At 50.7% G+C, this 18,669-nt stretch overlaps 1 protein-coding gene across 1 annotated transcript; it reads right to left on the minus strand.

The window, feature by feature from the left end:
- Positions 1–423: 423 nt before the first annotated feature.
- On the minus strand, positions 424–9,508 carry Nes (nestin). Its single transcript, XM_075978640.1, has 4 exons — positions 8,305–9,508; positions 7,319–7,443; positions 5,524–5,597; positions 424–5,315 (listed from the first exon to the last, which is right to left on the minus strand). The coding sequence occupies exons 1-4, from the start codon at positions 9,088–9,090 to the stop codon at positions 838–840; spliced, it is 5,463 nt and encodes a 1,820-aa protein (XP_075834755.1). The 5' UTR covers positions 9,091–9,508; the 3' UTR covers positions 424–837.
- Positions 9,509–18,669: the final 9,161 nt, after the last annotated feature.

Genomic DNA, 18,669 nt, shown 5'->3' on the forward strand with positions numbered 1-18,669 from the left:
TGAGGACTGCAGAGGCTTCCCCTGGCCTCTCTCCTGTTCTCCCAGCCTCAGGAGACCACCCAGAGCATAGGGCAATTCAGCTTCCCCTCATGTGTGACCGGGTCTGGAGAAACTGTTGACCCGAGGCTGCACAGGCGCACAGGCAGACTAGAGCAGGCCAGGCCTCTCTCCTCCCTCCCCAACTCCAACCAGTCAGTCATCACAGGCTAGACAACTGTTTAGGTTGTTGGAAACCAGGGGGCTAATTATGCAGGAGACACTGAGGGGTTAGGAGGACATCCAGTGGGGAGGGCCTTGTAATCAGTGCTGTTGGTGGAGAGGACAACCCGGCCTCCCCCAGAGGCAGCCCCTCTATTACACTGCTTCTCAACCAGAAGGACCCCCCCTGAAACCTAGATGGAAGCCACCAGACTGTATAGGGAGGGATGCAACTTTATTTAATCAAGAAAGAGCAGAAAAAAGTCTCAGCAGGCTGAGATGAGGTGAAAGGTCAGTCATAATTGCTGCCCTCAGCTCCTCTGGGCATAGGCCAGGCCTGACCTTGTGGTGATGGCACTACTGTAGACAGGTGGGGCTCACAAGACCTGGCCAGAGCAGCCCCTGCGAAAGCTCTGAGCCCAGGCTTCTTCCAGCAGGTGAGATGCAGAAGAAAGGCAGCCTAGAACTACAGGGGCTCACCTGGCTTGAGCCTTCAGGATGCCCTGACAGGACCTCATCTCCATCAGCCAGCCCCCTCTTCAGGACACCACAGGTCGAGCTATCAAAGCTAAGGGTTCTGGCCCAGATCAGGAAGAACATCCCTCTACCATTAAGTCTTCAGAGCCAGAGAAGCATTCCCTAGTCTTCCTCTGAGGACCAGGAATCTCCATCTACTCCACTCAGGGGGAATTCCAGGGACTGACTTGGGCCTAGGTGCACAGGAGAAACTACCAAAGGGGCCTTTAGGGCACCCACTTCCTGTTCCTGTAAAAGGCGTCCCTGGTCCTGGTCCCCATCCAGACCTTCCTGCCCCTCAGACTGCTCTAATCCATTCTCCACCCTCCCATTCATGTGCTCTAACTCCGAGTTGGGGCTCTGGGTATCTCCAACCCCTGGGACCGTGCTAGTCACCTCTTGGGGGGCATCCAAATGGTCCTCTCCCTCCAAGGAAACAGACTCAGACCCCTCTGACCCAGAAGGTTCAGCGCTGTCCTGAGACTCAGTGTCCAGGGCAGTCACAGAGCTATTAGCTGCAACACCTCTCAAGCCATCATCCCAAGGACCACTGACACCCACAGATCCTTGTTCCAGGAGGTCCCCTCTTTGGGTGATATCCTGGACCTTGAAACCCCCACCAGAGGGCCCTGGCCCCCACCACTGAGCCCCTGACTCAGCCTCTTCCTCACGCTCTTCTCCCTCCTCCCCACTCCCCTCTTCATCAGCAAAGCCGTCAGACTCCCCGCCCTGATCCCAGCATTCAGGCTCCCGTACTGAAGGAACCTGGCCTAGATGATCTGCCGCCCCCTTGGGAATCCCTGGAAGAAAAGAGGCCTCAGTCCCCAGGTCCTCAAATTCCTCAGATGACAGGTCAGAGTCAGGACCTTGTTCCTCCTCCCCAGGTGGGTTGCTGAGGACAGGAGGACCCCAGCCTTCCTCCCTGGCCTCTCCTTGAGGGGAGAGCCTCTTCTCTCCAGCTAGGTCCCACTTTGGGGAGGTAGGTGACCTCAGGTAGAGGCCCAAAGGAGTAGAGTCCGGGAGAGTTTCCCCTAACTCATCCGCCTCACTCTCTTCTCTGCTCTCCTCCCAATCCTGGAGGCCCTCGGGGGTTTCCCCCAGACCAAACTCTTGCTCATCTCCTATTTTCCTCAGAGCTTCAGACCCACCTTCTAGCTGCCACCCAGCTTCCTGAATTTCCTCTGCCTGGGGCTGCAGCTCACAGGCATCTTCCAGGGCTGGGATGTATGAAGAAGGTTCCATGAACTTGGGACCAGGGAGTGCCGGTACAGCCTGTGTACTCTCATCTTCCTCTGTCTCTGAGAGCCTGGGCTGAGGGACAGCACTGCCCTCGTGGTCTGAGGTCTCCACTGAGGCCTCCTCTACTCTCCAGCCCACCGCAGGCTCTGACTCCTTGAAGCTCTTGGGTTCTAGAGCATCCCTGCTAGTCTTGGGCAATTCAAAGATCTCTGACTCCAGAGCGCCTGCCTCCAATGGTTCTTTTTCAGGCCCTTCCAAGTCCTGAGCTATTTTTACCTCCACACTTTGCTCCCCCAGGGATGGGTGAATGGCCTCCTCCCTGGCCAGATGCTTTGGCTCCCCTAACCCTATCACTTCCTGCTCCAGTCCATCTCTGGTAGCAGCCTCTGAGCCCAGGGCAAGCTCTTTGGAGTCTTGTTCACCTGTTAGGGCTATAGCCTCATCTTGCAACAGGGGCTCTGTCACTTCTGGCATTCCCTGGGCAACTGGGACCTCTAAGGTCTCCACCTGCTCTGGTGGTCCCTCCATGTCCTGGAAGGCCTCAGCGCTCCCCTTCCTGCTGTCTTCCTCACTGGGGACCCTCTGTTCCTTGGGCTCAGAGCTCCCCAGGCTACAGGCCTCCCCTGTGACCTGTAGCCGCAGCTCCCTGTCCTTAGCAACTTCTTCCTTCCCACTTTGCCCAGTCAGGGGCAGCTCTGCCTCTTCCTCGCTTTCCACACCTGTCCTCCCTAGGACTGGGTCCTGATTCACTGCTCCGTCCTCCACCATGTCCTCCCACCTCTGTCGCTTTCCAGAGCCAGGCAGCTCCTGCCCCACCTCTGCCAGAGACCTCGCTGATTCTTGCTGCTCATTCCTATCTAGGCAGCCTTCCGCTTCCAGCTGCTGCCCAGCTGCCCCCATCCCTTCTAGAGAGTCCTCAGTCTCTAGGTTCCACTTGCCCAGAGATCTCAATTCTTGATTCTCCTTTTCAAGGGGTCTCAGGGTCTCTTGGTTCCCATACATATACCCCAGTGATTCCTGAATTTCATTTTCTGGAGGCCACAATGGCTCCTGCCCTTGCACAGTGTTCACTGTCTGCAGGCCTGCCTCAGCACTCTTCAGTGGTTCTGTGTTCTCTGTGTCTGAAGACTTCACTGTCTCCACTCTTCCTTCCCGTGACACTGGGCTCTGTCTTCCAAAAGGCGTCTCTAACTCTGGTTGTCTCACCACCAGCTGCTCATCCCCTACATCCCTCACTATCTGTCCAGTCTCTTGTTGAAGAGATCTCTGTATCTCTTGGTCCCACTCTTCAGGAGACTGCAGGGACTCTGGAGTCTCTTTTCCCAGAGATCTAAAGATCTGCTGGTTTTCCTCTTCAAAAGACCTCCCCGAGTCCTGACTCTCTGTGTCTAGGTTCTCAGTCACCCAGTCCTTTTTTTCAACAGAACTCAGTGGTTTATGGCTCTCCCTTTCTAGAGATTGCTTGACCATCTGCTCTTCGTCTAAAGACCCCAGGAACTCCTGATCTTCTTTTTCTAGATAGTTCACAATCCCCTGGCCCTCTTCTTCCAGAGACCTCTGTGGGTCCTGGGTCTCCTGGTCTCTGCCTTTACGAGACCGCAGGGACTCCTGATCTTCTTTTTCTAGATAGTTCACAATCCCCCGGCCCTCTTCTTCCAGAGACCTCTGTGGGTCCTGGGTCTCCTGGTCTCTGTCTTTACGAGACGGCAGGGACTCCTGATCTTCTTTTTCTAGATAGTTCACAATCCCCTGGCCCTCTTCTTCCAGAGACCTCTGTGGGTCCTGGGTCTCCTGGTCTCTGTCTTTATGAGACCACAGGGACTCCTGATCTTCTTTTTCTAGATAGTTCACAATCCCCTGGCCCTCTTCTTCCAGAGACCTCTGTGGGTCCTGGGTCTCCTGGTCTCTGTCTTTACGAGACCGCAGGGACTCCTGAGTCTCATTCTGCACCAGGTCCCCAGTCATCCGGTCATTGTCTTCCAGAGACCTCAGGAGCTCCACTTCTTTTACTAGAGGATTCACAATTCTCTGCTCCTCTTCTATTTCTAGAGATTTCAGTTGCTTCTGATTCTTGCTTCCTGGTGGTATAATGGTCTCCTGGATTTCATCAAGAGACCTCAGAGATTCCTGATTCTCTCTTTCTAGAGGCTTCACAATACTCTGGTCCTCCTCTTCCAGAGACCTCAGGGACTCCTGACCCTCCTTTTCTATCAGCCTGTCAACCAACTGGTCCTCTTTTTCTACAGACTTTAACAGCTCCCCATTCTCTTTCTCCAGACATCTATAGGTCTCCTGGTCCTCCTCTTCCAGAGACCTCAGGGACTCCTGACCCTCCTTTTCTATTAGCCTCTCAACTATCTGGTTTTCTTCTGGACATCCCAGTGGATGATGGCTTTTCTTTTCAAAAGCTGTCGATGGCTCTAAGTTCTCTTCTGAAAATCTCACTACGTCTTGATTTTCTTTTCCTATAGATGAAACCGTCTCTAGTGTACCTTCAGGAGATATTAATTCTTGATCATCCTCAATTCCTGGTTCTTCTTTTCCTAAAGGCTTAGACAGCTCAGGAAGCCCTCTTTCTAGAGTTTTCTCTGACTCTACATCCTTTTCTTCTAAAGACTTCAGCAGTGTTTGTTTTTCTTCTGAGCTTTTTAGAGTTCCCAGGGTCTGGTCTATAGACCTCAAAAAATTGCAATTCTCCTTCCCTGGTGTCTCGTGGTTCTGGATTTTCAGAGACATCAGTGGCTCCTCTTCTGGAGCCTCTAGGGTTTCCTTTTGCAAAGGACCCTGGGAATCCTGCATTTCTTCCATGTCCAGACCATCTTCTTGTGTCTCCTGTGCCGAGCTACGCTCTCCTTTTACCTCTATGGCAGCTTCTTTCTCTACTAGCTCCCAGATTTGCCCTTCATCTTCCTGGAATATGCTAGACACTCTAGACTCACTGGATTCTTCATCTTTAGTCTCTAACACAGGGTGGGCTGAGGAGGTCAGATCCTTGGCTAAGTGGCAGAGCTGCTTGCCCCCAGGCTCCTCACTGGTGGAAACAGACACCGTGGCTTCGGTCCAGAGAAGCTCTGGACCCTGTTGCCTCCCACCCTGTGTCTGGAGCAGGGAAAGATGGGCATCCTGGGCTCTGACTTCTGCTTTTGTAGGACAGGGAGCCTCAGGCATGGGTGGGATGGGTGTGCTGGCCAAGGTGGGGGTTTGGGCCTGAAGGAATTCCTGGGTCTTCAGAAAGGCTGTCACTGGCATCTCAAGGGTATTGGGCATAGGGGAAGGGAGGGGTGTCGGACTGAGGACAGGGAGCACAGATCCCAGGTGCTGATCCTCTGGTGTCCGAAGGAAATGCAGCTTCAGCTTGGGGTCTGGAAAGCAGAGTAAGAAATGTTTTAAGTATGCCCCGACCTCGCCGTGGAGCAGCCCTCACACCGTTGCCTGACCCCCGCTGGCGAGAGAATGGGAACACAGCACAGCTGGGGTTACCCAGTGAAGACTTAGACTGGTGCGCTTAGGAAGGATCTTCCTAAGTAAGCGGAAGTAGAGCTTCCAGGAGCAGTTGGTTCCGCCTCTTACCGTGAAAGCCACGGGAAGCCTGGGAACTTCGGGCAGGTGTTTGCAACCGGGAATTCTCAGCCTCCAGCAGAGTCCTTGCGGGGAGAGGAGGGTATGGGGTCAGTTTCAGCTGAGGTGCCACGTCCTGATACAGCAGGCTCACTCTCTATGACTATTATCATACAAAAGCTACACAGTCAGGACAGATAGCACAGACTTGGTCACAGGAAGACCCCACATGCAGATTCCCACAGTCAGACACCAGCCACTGAATGGCTAAAGCTTAGATCAACCTCCTCAGACCAGTCTCTGGCTCCCCACCCACGGCCGAGAATGATGACCTCATCCTCTGCGAGGGAGGCCGATTCTCATGCTAATTATTGCCTTTTGTCCACACCACCATCTGGAGGGCCTGAGAAGGGGGGCTCCTCAGGGGAAGTGGAATTCTCAGGCTGTTCCCGTGGGATGGCTCCCTCCTCCGCTGTGCCCCCAGAGCTGGTGACAGACAAGAACAAATGAATTCAGCTCCCCCTCTCCAAATCCTTTTCAGACTTCAAACAGCGGCGGTTACATTCTTCTGTGCTGCCTAGACCCTTCCCTCAGAGCGCTGACTAGGGTTAAGGCCCTCATCTTAGGACTTCAAACTCTTCAGGGCAGAAGTCTTTACATTCATGCCCCTGCCTCAGTGGCCTGTGGAGCTGATTGGAGGAGAAATCAATTCACAGGGGATTCCGAGCTAGTCTCTTGTTTCTGTCCATGACCTACGACACTTGGTTCTGTCCTCACACAGCATCCTGCCTCCTGCCTTGTACAAGTGGTCCTGAAATACTCATTGGCTCTCCTCTGGGCCCCACTTCCACCTCCACTCCTACACCTGTCTCAGTCCTACCACTTGACCGATGGATTCTGGAGAAGTGGGACACTGCTCTGGCCTGGTACTCTAGAGTGAGTGATATCCCCAACCCTCCGCAGTGGGGCTCCCAGATGGGGTCTTTCCATACAAGTTACATATATAGAGTCTATACCCACAGAGCCAATCCGCTCAGCCTCTCCGAGGCAAGCAAAAAGAAAAGGGGGGAGGGTAAGGAACTGGGCAGGGTCAGGAACTCTAGGGCTTAAAGGAAGGCTGGGAGGCTAGCGCTTACCCTGGACACAGTTGAGCCTAGCTCAGACAGCAGGTCAGTATGAACAGCCCCACCTGCAAGATCTCTTTTCTGAGTCTGCCCAGGTATCTCCAGGATGCGTGCACAGAAACTGTAGAGTGCCTGTCTTCGAGAGAAGTCAGATGCAGATGCCTGTGCCCTCCAGTTTCCTCCCTGAAGACTGAGCTGTCCCTTTAAGCATTGCCACCTCTTCTGGTCCTGAGCTGAAGGGGCAGCAGAGGGGCTCAGGTGGAAGTCTAAGCTGAGGTGGCCAGTGAGATGGTTCAGTGGGCTAAAGTACCCGCCAAGTTCGACAACAACCTGTTTGATCCCTGGGACTCAGAGGCCCCCATCACAGAAAATGCATACATAAATAAATGTAATACGAAAATGCAGGTGAATTTGAGGGCTGGGCAGTGGTACGAATGGTGAGTTCTCTCGCAGAGAACTGCTCACAGCAGCGATGTGGAGCTGCTCACAACCCCTGTAACTCCAGCTCCAGGGGGCCCAGTGTTGTCTTCTGGCCTCTTAGGACACCTGCCCAATGCTACATATACATAAATACACATAGATAGATATTTTTATAGAGCAGCAGCTGAGGTTCACAGAAAGGACAAAGCCAAGTTCCTGGGCCCTCCAGGCAAGGAGTCAGCGCTGTGTGTGCATCTATGTACCTGTATGTAGCCACCTCCAGACTAAGTGACATCTTGAGGTGTGCCAGTTGCTGCCCACCTTCCAGGATCTGAGCAATTTGGCTCTGTAGGCCCTGCTTCTCCTGCTCCAGGGCATCCACAGCCAGCTGCAAAACAAGCCAGGGTGAGTGAAGGGGCCTCCACTCTCCTGTTCCTCTGCCTACATCCTCCCTCCCAGAGCACTAGACTGGGTAACCCAGACAAGGGCAGGGGACACTGAAGCCTCTCCTACACTAGGCTTCTCTTGAGAATGTTGCCTAAATGGTAGCACATGTTGAGAATCCAGTTCCCATGGGAGAGGAGATGGGTTACAGAGGAAGAAAGGGGATAAAGTGGAAACAGAAGGAAAAACAATTTATCAAGAGTTGGCTTGGAAGGGCTTGCAAGGAAAGCAGTTGGGCCCTCACTGTCCCAGCTCCTCAGAGCAGCCCTGGTTCCTCTACTTTCCACGTGTTCTGGAATCTCTCTCCTCCAAGAGGAGGGGGAAGGTGGCCACTGTCGGGACTTCTGTCTGGGCCAGGCAAGAGGCTGCTTTCTCAGCTGTTGGTCACATCTGTGCAGTATGAGGGGGAGGGGGCCCCAGGCCTCTGGGACGTGTTCCAGGCAGCTGAGAAGTCATAACACCTTGGTTGCTAGGAACCTTCTGGAGCTGAGGGAGCATGTGTTTGAAACCTTCTGATTGACAATAGCATAGGGAAGCGCGCACGGAACCAGCCTATAGGGGAGTTGCCGTTCAAAGAGTGATGAGCCGCTAGAGTGGGTCTTGCCCTCCAGGCCTTACAAGTGGGTTGTGCCAGAAGGTCTCAGAATTCCATCCTCCCTGCCTGGACAGGAAAGTCTAGGGTCTATGTGTTCTGGGCAGGGGCTCCTGAATACAACTGCCCTTGCTCCACTCCCTTCCTGAAAGTTTCTTAGCATCGTAAACACTTCCTACAGCTTAGTCTTACTCGGGTTGGTGACCTCCTTACCTGGAACTTTTCAGTGGCTTGCAGCCGGTCGTGCCAGCGGCCCTCCAACCTCTGTTCCAGAGCCTCTCTGCGCTCCTGGAGGCCGTCGCGTTCAGCCTGCAGCTGCAGCAGCTCAAGGCGACCCTCTCGAGCACCCTGCATGGCTCGGGCCAGTCGCTCGCGGGCTTGGCCCAGGGAGCTCTCCATGTGAGCCACGCGTTCCTGGTAGTCGCGCACCGCCCCGCGCCACGCTTCGCCTAGCCGTCTGGCCAGCTCCTCCACCTCGGGGGCCCGAGCGGGCGGTCCGTGGGGCGGCGCGGCGAGCCGGAGTGGCACACAGGCCGCCTGCGCGTTCAGGTGCGCGCGCTCTTCCTCGTGCGCCGCCCGCACAGCCTCTAACTCTCGCTCCAGCTCCGCAACCCGGGTGCTCAGCCAGCCCTGCGCACTCTTCTCCGCCTCGAGCGCACGCCGGCTGCAGGCTACCTCCTCGCTGGTCCGGTCCCGGGCGAGCCGCACCTGCTGGCACCGGCCCGCCACGCCCTCCAGCTCTTCAGCCAGGTTGTCGCGCTGCACCTCGACCTCGTGCTTCTCCCGCCAGCGCTGATCGACGAGGACCCGCAGCGCTGCCAGCTCGTCGTCGGCTCGGGCCCGCCAGGAGGCATCCCCGGACTGCGCCCGGAGTCCCCCAAGCTCCGCGCCGAGCAGCTGGTTCTGCTCCTCCAGCGTCTTTACCCGGGTCAGGTAGGCCTCCAGGCGGCGATTGAGCTCCCACAGCTGGAAAGATTCCTCCCCTACACAACCCTCCATGTCGCTGGTCTGGCCCACCGAGTGCGGGCGGACGTGCAGCACTGGAGAAGGGAGCGGCCTTCGGAGCTTTTAGGGGGAGAGAGTGGCGACAACAGTGACCCAGCGGAAGTGGAGGACTCCCGGAGGGAGCTGGAGCGAGGGTATTCATACTCCCGCCAGTCGGGCGGGAAAGGGGGCGGCACCCGGGTCTTAACCCTTTAGGGTTCAGTGCGACATGCAGACCAAGCCCTTGCTTCACTGGGGTACATGAGAATGGAACCAAGGAAGCCGCCCGGCCCTGAGAGATCCCTTCCGATGTGGGTGATTTTCTGAGGGAGGCTTGAGGAGGAACAGCCAGACTCTACTTGAACAGCCTGGATACACAGAACTGGGCTTGCGGACTTCCTTTCTCCACACACACTCAAATCCTCTGAGACACAACTTCTCTTCTACAAAATGACTTTAGTGTTGGGAACCTCGTGAACTGTTGAAAAACGGACAATACAGTGTTCTGTGTAAAACAGTGAACACTCACCCCCATAGAGGCAACACTGCCGAGATACACACCCAACGCAGAAAGAACCCACTACTAGGAGTAGCCTCCCTGAGGTCCGAAGGTGGAGGTGGGATTGAGGCTAGCCTGGGCTATCGACACCCCTCTCCTCACATTTTTTTAAGATGGTCGGTCTCGCTATGTAGATCAAGCTGGTCTGGAAATCATGGAGATCCTCCTGCCTTAGCCACTGCAGCTGCCTGCGCCAGCAACCCGCCCCCCCCCTCCCCCCCCCGCCCAGCCAGGCCAGCTGATGTTAACAGACAGAGTGTCCATTTCTTACCCTCACAGGGACAGAGGGACGTCCTGTTGCCTCCCCCTGAATCAGGAAAAGGAGAATGGGAAGGGACACCATAGGCTCAAGAAAGTTTTTCTCTTATGTCGATCCTACGGTTGTCATTACTAGAGTAGGAAGTTACGAAGCTCTCAGAGGTGCCCCCTGGTGGCTAACAATGAAGTCTGGAGACAAAGGAAATAAAGATAACGAACTTAATTACAAGAGACCCTTAGGCTCAAATGTTTGAACTTTTGCCCTAGTTGATGGACCTGTTTGAGAAGGATTGGGAGGTACGGCCTTTTTGGAGAGGGTGAGTCGCTGGGAACAGGTGAGAAATTGAGGTTAGCCCCCTCTCTCTGCCTAGTGCTTGTAATTGAGATGTGTACCCTCAGCTCATGTCTCCTGCCATGATGGTCAGGACCCACGCAATTGTCCTCTGGCCTCCACAAGCATACTGTGGCATACATGTACCTGTACATACACACACAGAATAAAAAATGTAATTTTCTAAATAGCTGTTTGAGTTATTGTCGTGATTTTTATAAAAACTCATTTTCAGCCAGGAAGTTGGGGGCAAATGCCTTTAATCCTGGCACTTAAGAGACAGAGCAGACCTGTCTCTGAATTTGAGGCCAGCCTGATCTACATAGCGAGAAAGTTTTAGGCCAACCAGGATTACATAGACCCTGTAGCAAAAGAAAAATTCCTTCAGTGAATTTTAGCTTAGGACAAAATTGCCAACAATTTCTGAAATGGTCCTAAGCTTACTTATGCTATGGGCAGAGTCATTCATACAAATTGGCATTCTCAGCGTGGACAATTACAAAATCAAAATATCTGGGCTGGAGAGATGGCTTAGTAGTTAAAAGACCCACAGCCAGCTTTAGGGTCATCAAAGCCTCTGCATGCATCCACACATACCCACGCATAGACATGTACACATAAGAAACAATGCTAAACATTTTCCAAATCAAAGTATGGATCAACTCTGAAAATGCTGAAAATGTTCTGTCATGGTCCTGAAGTACCACCAACCAGCTCCCATATCGTGACCTTAGGTGTGAATGCCCAGCCTCAGTTTATGCTTGTTTCTGGCTAGTTTTTTTTTCTTTAACTTAAGTTAACCTGCTTTTCTTCATCTACGTTTTGCCTCAGGGTTTTTTACTTACTGTTCATTCTTTATGTCCTTCTCCATTAAGTGGTCCCAGGAAAACATGGGGTGGGGTGGGGGAAGCCAAAACAACTACTGGAGAGGAAAAGGGGAGACCACCTTAGAGCTCAGGCATCCAATTAACCTGGGTATCTTTTAATTCGGTTTGATTTGGTCTGATTGGGATTATTTGTGTCAGTGGAGAGGTTTGTTGGCAAAACCTTACTTAACATTTGGAGGTCCGACGGTGGGTGGGGGCTGTTTTTCCCACGGGCCCAGGGCCACGTGTTGGAAAACACCCTTCTTGAGCCAGCTCTTCTTCGCCAGGCTAAGATCAGCTTCGAATTTCGAGTTCCCCTTTTGAGTACATGCCACTAGGGCCCGGGACCCATTTACGTTTATTTATCTTTGTTGATTTTCAGGCTTTCCTGTGAGAATCAGGATCATGCCATGTGCCTGATTTAAGCAGCAAGTGAGATCTCGCTGAGGTGGGACCGAGGGGACACAGACGTCTGCCATTCACTTCTCACGACACCCGCCCCCCCCCCCCCCCCGTTTTTGAATCAAGAACCATGTCCCAGTGGATGCATTGTGACAGACTTGAGTCCCAAGATTTGGCATAGACTTTTATTTTTTTTTTTCATTTATTTATTTATTTATTATGTATACAACATTCTGCCTCCATGTATGCCCACACACCAGAAGAGGGCACCAGATCTCATTACAGATGGTTGTGAATCACCATGTGGTTGCTGGGAATTGAACTCAGGACCTCTGGAAGAGCAGACAGTGCTCTTAACCACTGAGCCATCTCTCCAGCCCTGGCATAGACTTTTAAATGGGCTTCTGCAATTCAAAGCCAGATCCTCTATCGCCCTGGGCTGCCTTTTACAAAATCTTTATGAATTGGGATGTCCCGTACAGTCTGTCTCAAATGGCTTTCTCTATGCACTGAGTTGGCCTCAGTATGACCTTGACAGTGGGACACAGTGGTCACCAGAGGGAACTCTTGACTTTTCCATCCTCCTAAATGACCATTTGGCACGATATTGCCCTGGCCCTCTGCCACCTATGAGGCCATGCCCTATCTTCCAGCAACCTGGACACTGGAAATCACAATGCCCCCGTGTGGGCTCATCCTCTATGCCACGCCATGGAGGTTCAGCCTCACCAACATCGGCAAGGGAGACTGTGCCAGCCTTCGAACTACTCACCTTGCAGAGGATTGACGCGGCCCAGACGTGGTGACTCCCATCACCTTCTCCAAGCCTAGGGTAACGCTGCAGGTATCTGGTAAGTCCATTACTTTTCCTTTGGACATGGGAGCTACCTACTCTGTTTTAACATCTCACTCGGACCCTACGTTCCCCTCACCACTTTCAGTCATGATGGTAGACGGGACCCGCTCCTTCCCACTTAAGACCCTGCCACTGCCCTGCATTCTTGCAGGCGATTCTTCTCTCATTCTTTCCTAGTCATACCTGCTTGCCCTGCACCTCTGTTTGGTTGAGATATTCTCAGCCATTTCGGGGACACACTCACTTTGGCCCCCACACACCCTCCTGAGTCACACTTTCTTCTCACTTTAACAGTGCCACAGGTTCCTATCCCAGACTGTTCTGTCCCTACTCCCCCTTACCCAGTAGATCCCCAAGTATGGGACACTTCCACTCCTGTGGCTGCTACTCACCACCAGCCATTGCTAGTTCACCTTAACAACCCTTCATCCTTCCGTTCCAGACCCCAGATTCCCATCCCTGAAACCCACCACCAAGGTCTTAAGCATATTACTGATGTGGAAGTGTCATATATCAATCTGTTGATCTCATTGGTTAAGCAATAAAGAAACTGCTTGGCCCTCATAGGTTAAAACATAGGTGGGAGGAGTAAACAGAACAGAAGGCTGGGAGAAAGAAGCTGAGTCAGGAGTCGCCATGATTCTCCCACTCCAGACAGGCGCAGGTTAAGATCATTCCTGGTAAGCCAGCTCGTGGGCTACAGCAGATTATTAGAAATGGGCTAGTCCAGGTGCAAGAGCTAGCCTAGAAGAGGCTAGATAGAAATGGGCCAAGCGGTGTTTAAAAGAATACAGTTTCGGTGTAATTATTTCAGGGCATAAGCTAGAGCTAGCCATGTGGGCGGCCGGGTGCCGGGGACGCAGCCCTGCCGCTCCAACTACAACATATCATCACCCACCTCCTATCTCAAGGACTTTAAACTCCTACCCACTCGCCCCTGCGACACTCCCATCCTTCCTGCTTACCCCTTGGTTCAAGACTTCCCCTCATAAATGAGGCGTTTATTCCAATGTACCCACTGGTTAGCAACCCATAAAATCTCCTGTCTAACATCCTTTCTGCCACCTCCTACTCTACAGTTCTAGACCCAAAAGATGCCTTCTTTACTGTCCCTTTACACCCTGACTCATACTTCCTTTTTGCCTTCACCTGGGACGACCCTGAGTCCCGGTCCTCCAGACAGCTCACGTGGACTGTTCTCCCTCAAGGTTTTCAGGACAGCCTCCATTTCTTTGGCCAAGCTCTGGCTTGAGTTCTCTCTAACTTTGGCCCAGGTCCTGGCACCCCCTCCAGTGCATTGATGATCTCCTTCTCTGTAGTCCTACATTGTCTCTGTCCCAAAAGGCCAACTCTGTGCTCCTGAACTTCCTCGGATCCCTGGGATATCGAGTCTCACCAGCTAAGGCTCAGCTGTGCTCTTCTACAGTGGTATATTTGGGTGTTCAACTCAGCCCGGGGTCTAAGACCCTCCCCTCTGACAGAGTCCAGGCCCTGCGGGATTTACAGCCCCCAACCGTAGGGCTCAGATCTTCTCATTTTGGGGCCTGCTAGGGTTCTCCCATCATTGGATCACTAGCTTTGCCATTACAGCCAAGCCTCTGTACCAGGCAGCCAGAGAGATTCCCACCAGGCCTCTCACCCACTCGGCTATCATCTACCACCTCTTCTCTCTACTGCGAGAGGCCCTTCTAACAGACCCTGCTCTTGCTCTTCCAGACCCCACAAAGCCTTACCATCCCTATACAGATGAGAGGTCAGGAGTGGCCATGGGAGTTCTAACCCAACAGGCTGGGCCTTCGAATCAGGCTGTCGTCTTTTTATCCAAACAGCTGGACCTCACTGTCTGTGGATGGCAGCAGCAGCTGAACTCACTCGGCGGACTCTGGAGATCACCCTGTCCAGGCCAATCACGGTATATTCCACCTCTCAGCTCTTCTGAGTCATGCCTCTCTCTCTCCTTAGGCCTTCACAAATCTATGTTTTTCACTTACTGTTTTAGAAAACCCCCAAATTACTTAGGCCTCCAGTCCCTCCCTAAACCCCACAAGTCTCCTTCTTCCTGTCCCCCCCCCCATACCTCCTCTCACTCTTGTCCAGAGGCTGTAGAGGCTTTAAGTTCACCTCGGCCTGCAGGCCGGTCTTCTAGACCAGCCACTTACAAATCCCCACTCACTCTGGTTTTTGATGGAAGTTCCCTTAAAGACAAATCAGGAAACCTCCAGACAGTGCAGGCAGTGGTCACTTCCAATAACTCATTGAAGCGACCCGCCTGCCAATGGGAACCTCCTCACAAAAGGCCGAATTAATTGCCTTGATTAGGGCACTCCAAATAGCCAAGGGCCAATGGGCTAATATCTACACTGACTCTAAATATGCCTTCTTAATAGCCCATACCCATTCTGCACTCTGGAAGGAAAGTGGCTTCCTTACTACCAAGGGCACTCCCATAGTTAATGGACCCTTTATAGCCAACCTCTTGGAGGCCCTCCAGCTCCCTGCAGAAGTAGCCATTATTCACTGTCGGGGACACCAGTCCTCCAAGGACCCAGTGGCCCGGGGGCTGAGACCACAGAATACGGACCACATACCACTACAGTAGTTAAGTACAAAACAGGTCAGCAGCCATTGAGAGAGAGACAGAGACAACAGAGAGGAACAGAGATTAAGAAAGACAGGGACACATAGAATCTAAGACAGTAAGAGACAGATGTTGCGGGAGGTCCTTCCGCTCCTCCAGCCAATAGCCGCTGAGATACCAGCCCATTGGGGCATGGTCTCTCTCTTTAAAAAAGCGGCCACTTCCCTCCTCACACTCTCTTTGCTTCCTGCACCGTCCCAGACAACAGCCCTCTGCACAATCAGGAAGGAGTCTAGTCACCAGAAACGGACCATTCGGGCTGTACAAGAACAAGCAATTGATGTTCCTTCAGAGATACCAACAGCTTTGCCTCTAAAATGGTTGACTGAGAAACCAATATGGACAAAGCAATGGCCTTTAGCTGAGGAAAAGTTACAGGCTTTAGAACAGCTGGTACAAGAACAATTAGATGCTGGACATATAGAAGAATCTACCAGCCCTTGGAATTCTCCTGTATTTGTGGTTAAGAAAAAATCCAGGTAAATGGAGAATGGTGACAGATCTCAGGGCCATCAACAAGGTTATTCAACCTATGGGCCCTCTTGCAATCTGGAATCCCTTTGCCCTCTTTATTACCAAAAGGATGGCCTCTCATAGTTATTGATTTAAAGGATTGTTTTTTCACTATACCTTTGCAAAAAGAAGATAGAGAAAAATTTGCCTTCACAGTGCCTACTTATAACAATTCTCAGCCTTTGAGGAGGTACAACTGGACCATCCTCCCCAAGGGTATGTTAAATAGCCCCTCCCTGTGCCAATATTTTGTGAACCAACCATTGCAAATAATACGCAAGAAATTTCCCAAATCTATAGTATACCATTACATGGACGACATTTTGTTATCCGATTCAAACATGGATACCTTGAACAGACTGTTTGAAGAAATACAGATACTTTTACCCAAATGGGGATTGCAAATTGCTCCTGAAAAGATTCAGAAGGGAGATTCTGTTAATTATTTAGGTTATAGAATAGGTTTGCAAAAAATTAAGACACAAAAGGCACAAATTCGGAGAGATCGCCTATGGACTCTTAATGACTTTCAAAGACTGTTAGGAGACATTTCCAGTCTACACCTGATCTAATAATTCATTTGAACAAAACCTTGGATGGTGATAAAGATTTAAACAGTCCCAGAGAATTAACAGCTGAAGCAGAAAAGGAACTGGCAATGATTGAGGAAAAATTACAACAGGCACATGTGGACAGGGTGAATCCAGAGCTCGATTGTATTCTCATCATACTACCATCAAAAATTTCTCCTACAGGAATTTTAATGCAGAGAGATGATATTATCTTGGAATGGATCTTTTTACCACATAAACCAAGTAAGATACTGAAAACTTATGTGGAAAAAGTCTCTGAGTTAATTATAAAAGTCAAGCTGAGACTTCGTCAACTAGCAGGCATAGACCCAGCAGAAATTACAGTGCCTTTCACTGCTGATGAACTAAAGAAATTATGGGAAGATAATGAACCATGGCAAAGAGCTTGTGCTAATTTTTTGGGAGACATTAATAACAACTATCCAAAAAGCAAGAGGCTTAACTTCATAAAGAGAACTTCTTGGATCCTTCCTCGAATCGTCCGTGATGCTCCAATAACTGGAGCCCGTACATTCTATACTGATGCCAATAAATCAGGGAAGGCAGGTTACAAATCAGAAGACTTGGGTAAGGTGGAACAAAGTCCTTATAATTCTGTTCAGAAGGCGGAATTATATGCCATTCTTATGGTGCTAAGGGATTTTAAAGAATCTATTAATATAGTCACTGATTCACAATACACAGAAAGAGTTATTTTACATATTGAAACTGCTGAATTTATACCTGATGATACAGAAGTAACCTCATTGTTTATCCAGGTTCAAGATTTGATCAGGAATGTAGTGAGCTGGACAGGACCACCATTACAAGATGGCGCCGACATCCTGTCTTGTTTGTTACAAACAACTCCATATTTGGCTATTCACTGAGAGCTGCGTGTCCCCGCTTCCCGCATGCGCGGAGGATGTGGATTCTTGAGCCTATCCCGATGCGGTCTGGTGGCAGCTGTTGGTGGCAGCCAATCACAGGGCAACCCGCATGCCAGTTCCCTATTTAAACGGCTGCCTAAGTGCACCCCCTTCCCTTCGCTTCCTGCTCCCCTTCGCTTCCTACTCCCCCTTTGCTTCCTGCTCCCCTTCGCTTCCTGCTCCCCTTCGCTTCCTGCTGCCTCTCCCCTTCGCTCCCTGTCCCTCGTTTTCCTGCCCCCTCCTTTCCTGCTCCCCATCAATCAAGGGCACTCCAGTAAAGCGTGATCTGAGTGGAATCCTGGTGTGGTGGTCGTTCTTCCGTCGCCGGTCTAGAAGTCCACCGCACAGGAATAGGCTTTGCCCTATGTACATAACACACATCCGATCCCATACGGGTCTGCCAGGACCTTTAGCACAAGGTAATGCAGAAATTGATCAATTATTGATTGGTAGTGTGCTACAAGCCTCTGAATTTCATAAAAGACATCATGTTAATAGCAAAGGTTTGAAGAAAGAGTTTTCACTTACATGATAACAAGCTAAGGAGATTGTAAAGAAATGCCCTACTTGCTCTTTCTATATCCAAACGCCACTGCCTGCAGGGGCTAATCCAAAGGGCACCCAAAGGAATGAAATCTGGCAGATGGATGTGTTCCACTTTGCAGAATTTGGCAAATTAAAATATGTTCATCAGGCCATTGACACTTATTCAGGCTTTCAGTGGGCAACTGCTTTAAGTTCAGAAAAAGCTGATTCAGTAATCACTCATTTATTAGAAGTCATGGCTATCATGGGTATACCTGCACAAATAAAGACGGATAATGGTCCTGCTTATGTCTCTAGGAAAATGAAACGGTTTTTTGATTATTACAATATCAAGCATGTTACAGGTATACCATACAATCTTACAGGTCAAGCAGTCATAGAAAGATCAAATCGAACTATAAAGGATATGTTGAACAAACAGAAAGGGGTGGAAAACACCCCCAGAAATAGGTTACATAATGCTTTGTTAACCTTGAATTTTCTCAACGCTAATGAGAAGGGAACAACGGCTACAGAAAGACATTGGATAATGGAAAAGTCTACTGAACTAAATCAACCAGTTTATTTCAAGGATGTGCTGACCTCACAGTGGAAGCCAGGAGATGTGCTGCGTTGGGGAAGGGGTTTTGCTCTTATCTCCACAGGTGAGGAAAAATTGTGGATACCGTCAAAATTAATAAAGGTTCAGTTTGAAGAAGAGAAGCCACTTGGAAAAGATAAATAACAATTCTTTCATAAGGATGGCGAACATACTGATGGTAAGAAATACAGATAGGTTGGAGGCAGGGTTCTTTTCTTATCTCCACAGGAAAATACTCATCTTCAAAGAATTTAAGGGACCCTGAATATTTAATTACTGATGGATGGACACATTTTGTAAGTATTAATTTATATATATATATATGTCTTATTAAACATTTCTTTATAAATATGTAGAGCTGGTTTTGAAGTTGGACTCCGGCTCAGTCCCTCTCCAATTCCAAGCCTGTTAGTAAGAGAAAAACCCAGAGTTTCTGGAGTTTCTGTCTCATGTCAAGAGCCATGATATGGGACATAAAGAAATATGAGTTTAGAAAACATCTTTGCTTTTCTTCATATCTATCATACTTTTCATTGAATATATC

The sequence above is a fragment of the Microtus pennsylvanicus genome, chromosome 7, assembly GCF_037038515.1.
Source record: "Microtus pennsylvanicus isolate mMicPen1 chromosome 7, mMicPen1.hap1, whole genome shotgun sequence".
Classification (NCBI taxonomy): Eukaryota; Metazoa; Chordata; class Mammalia; order Rodentia; family Cricetidae; genus Microtus; species Microtus pennsylvanicus.

Coding starts and splice junctions, on each gene's coding strand:
- Nes (XM_075978640.1), bottom strand. CDS start 9,090: ATGGAGGGTTGTGTAGGGGAGGAATCTTTCCAGCTGTGGGAGCTCAAT. Junction 7,444..8,304: donor AAGCCACTGAAAAGTTCCAG/GTAAGGAGGTCA, acceptor CTTGTTTTGCAG/CTGGCTGTGGATGCCCTGGA. Junction 5,598..7,318: donor CTGGAGGTGGCTACATACAG/GTACATAGATGC, acceptor TCTCCCCGCAAG/GACTCTGCTGGAGGCTGAGA.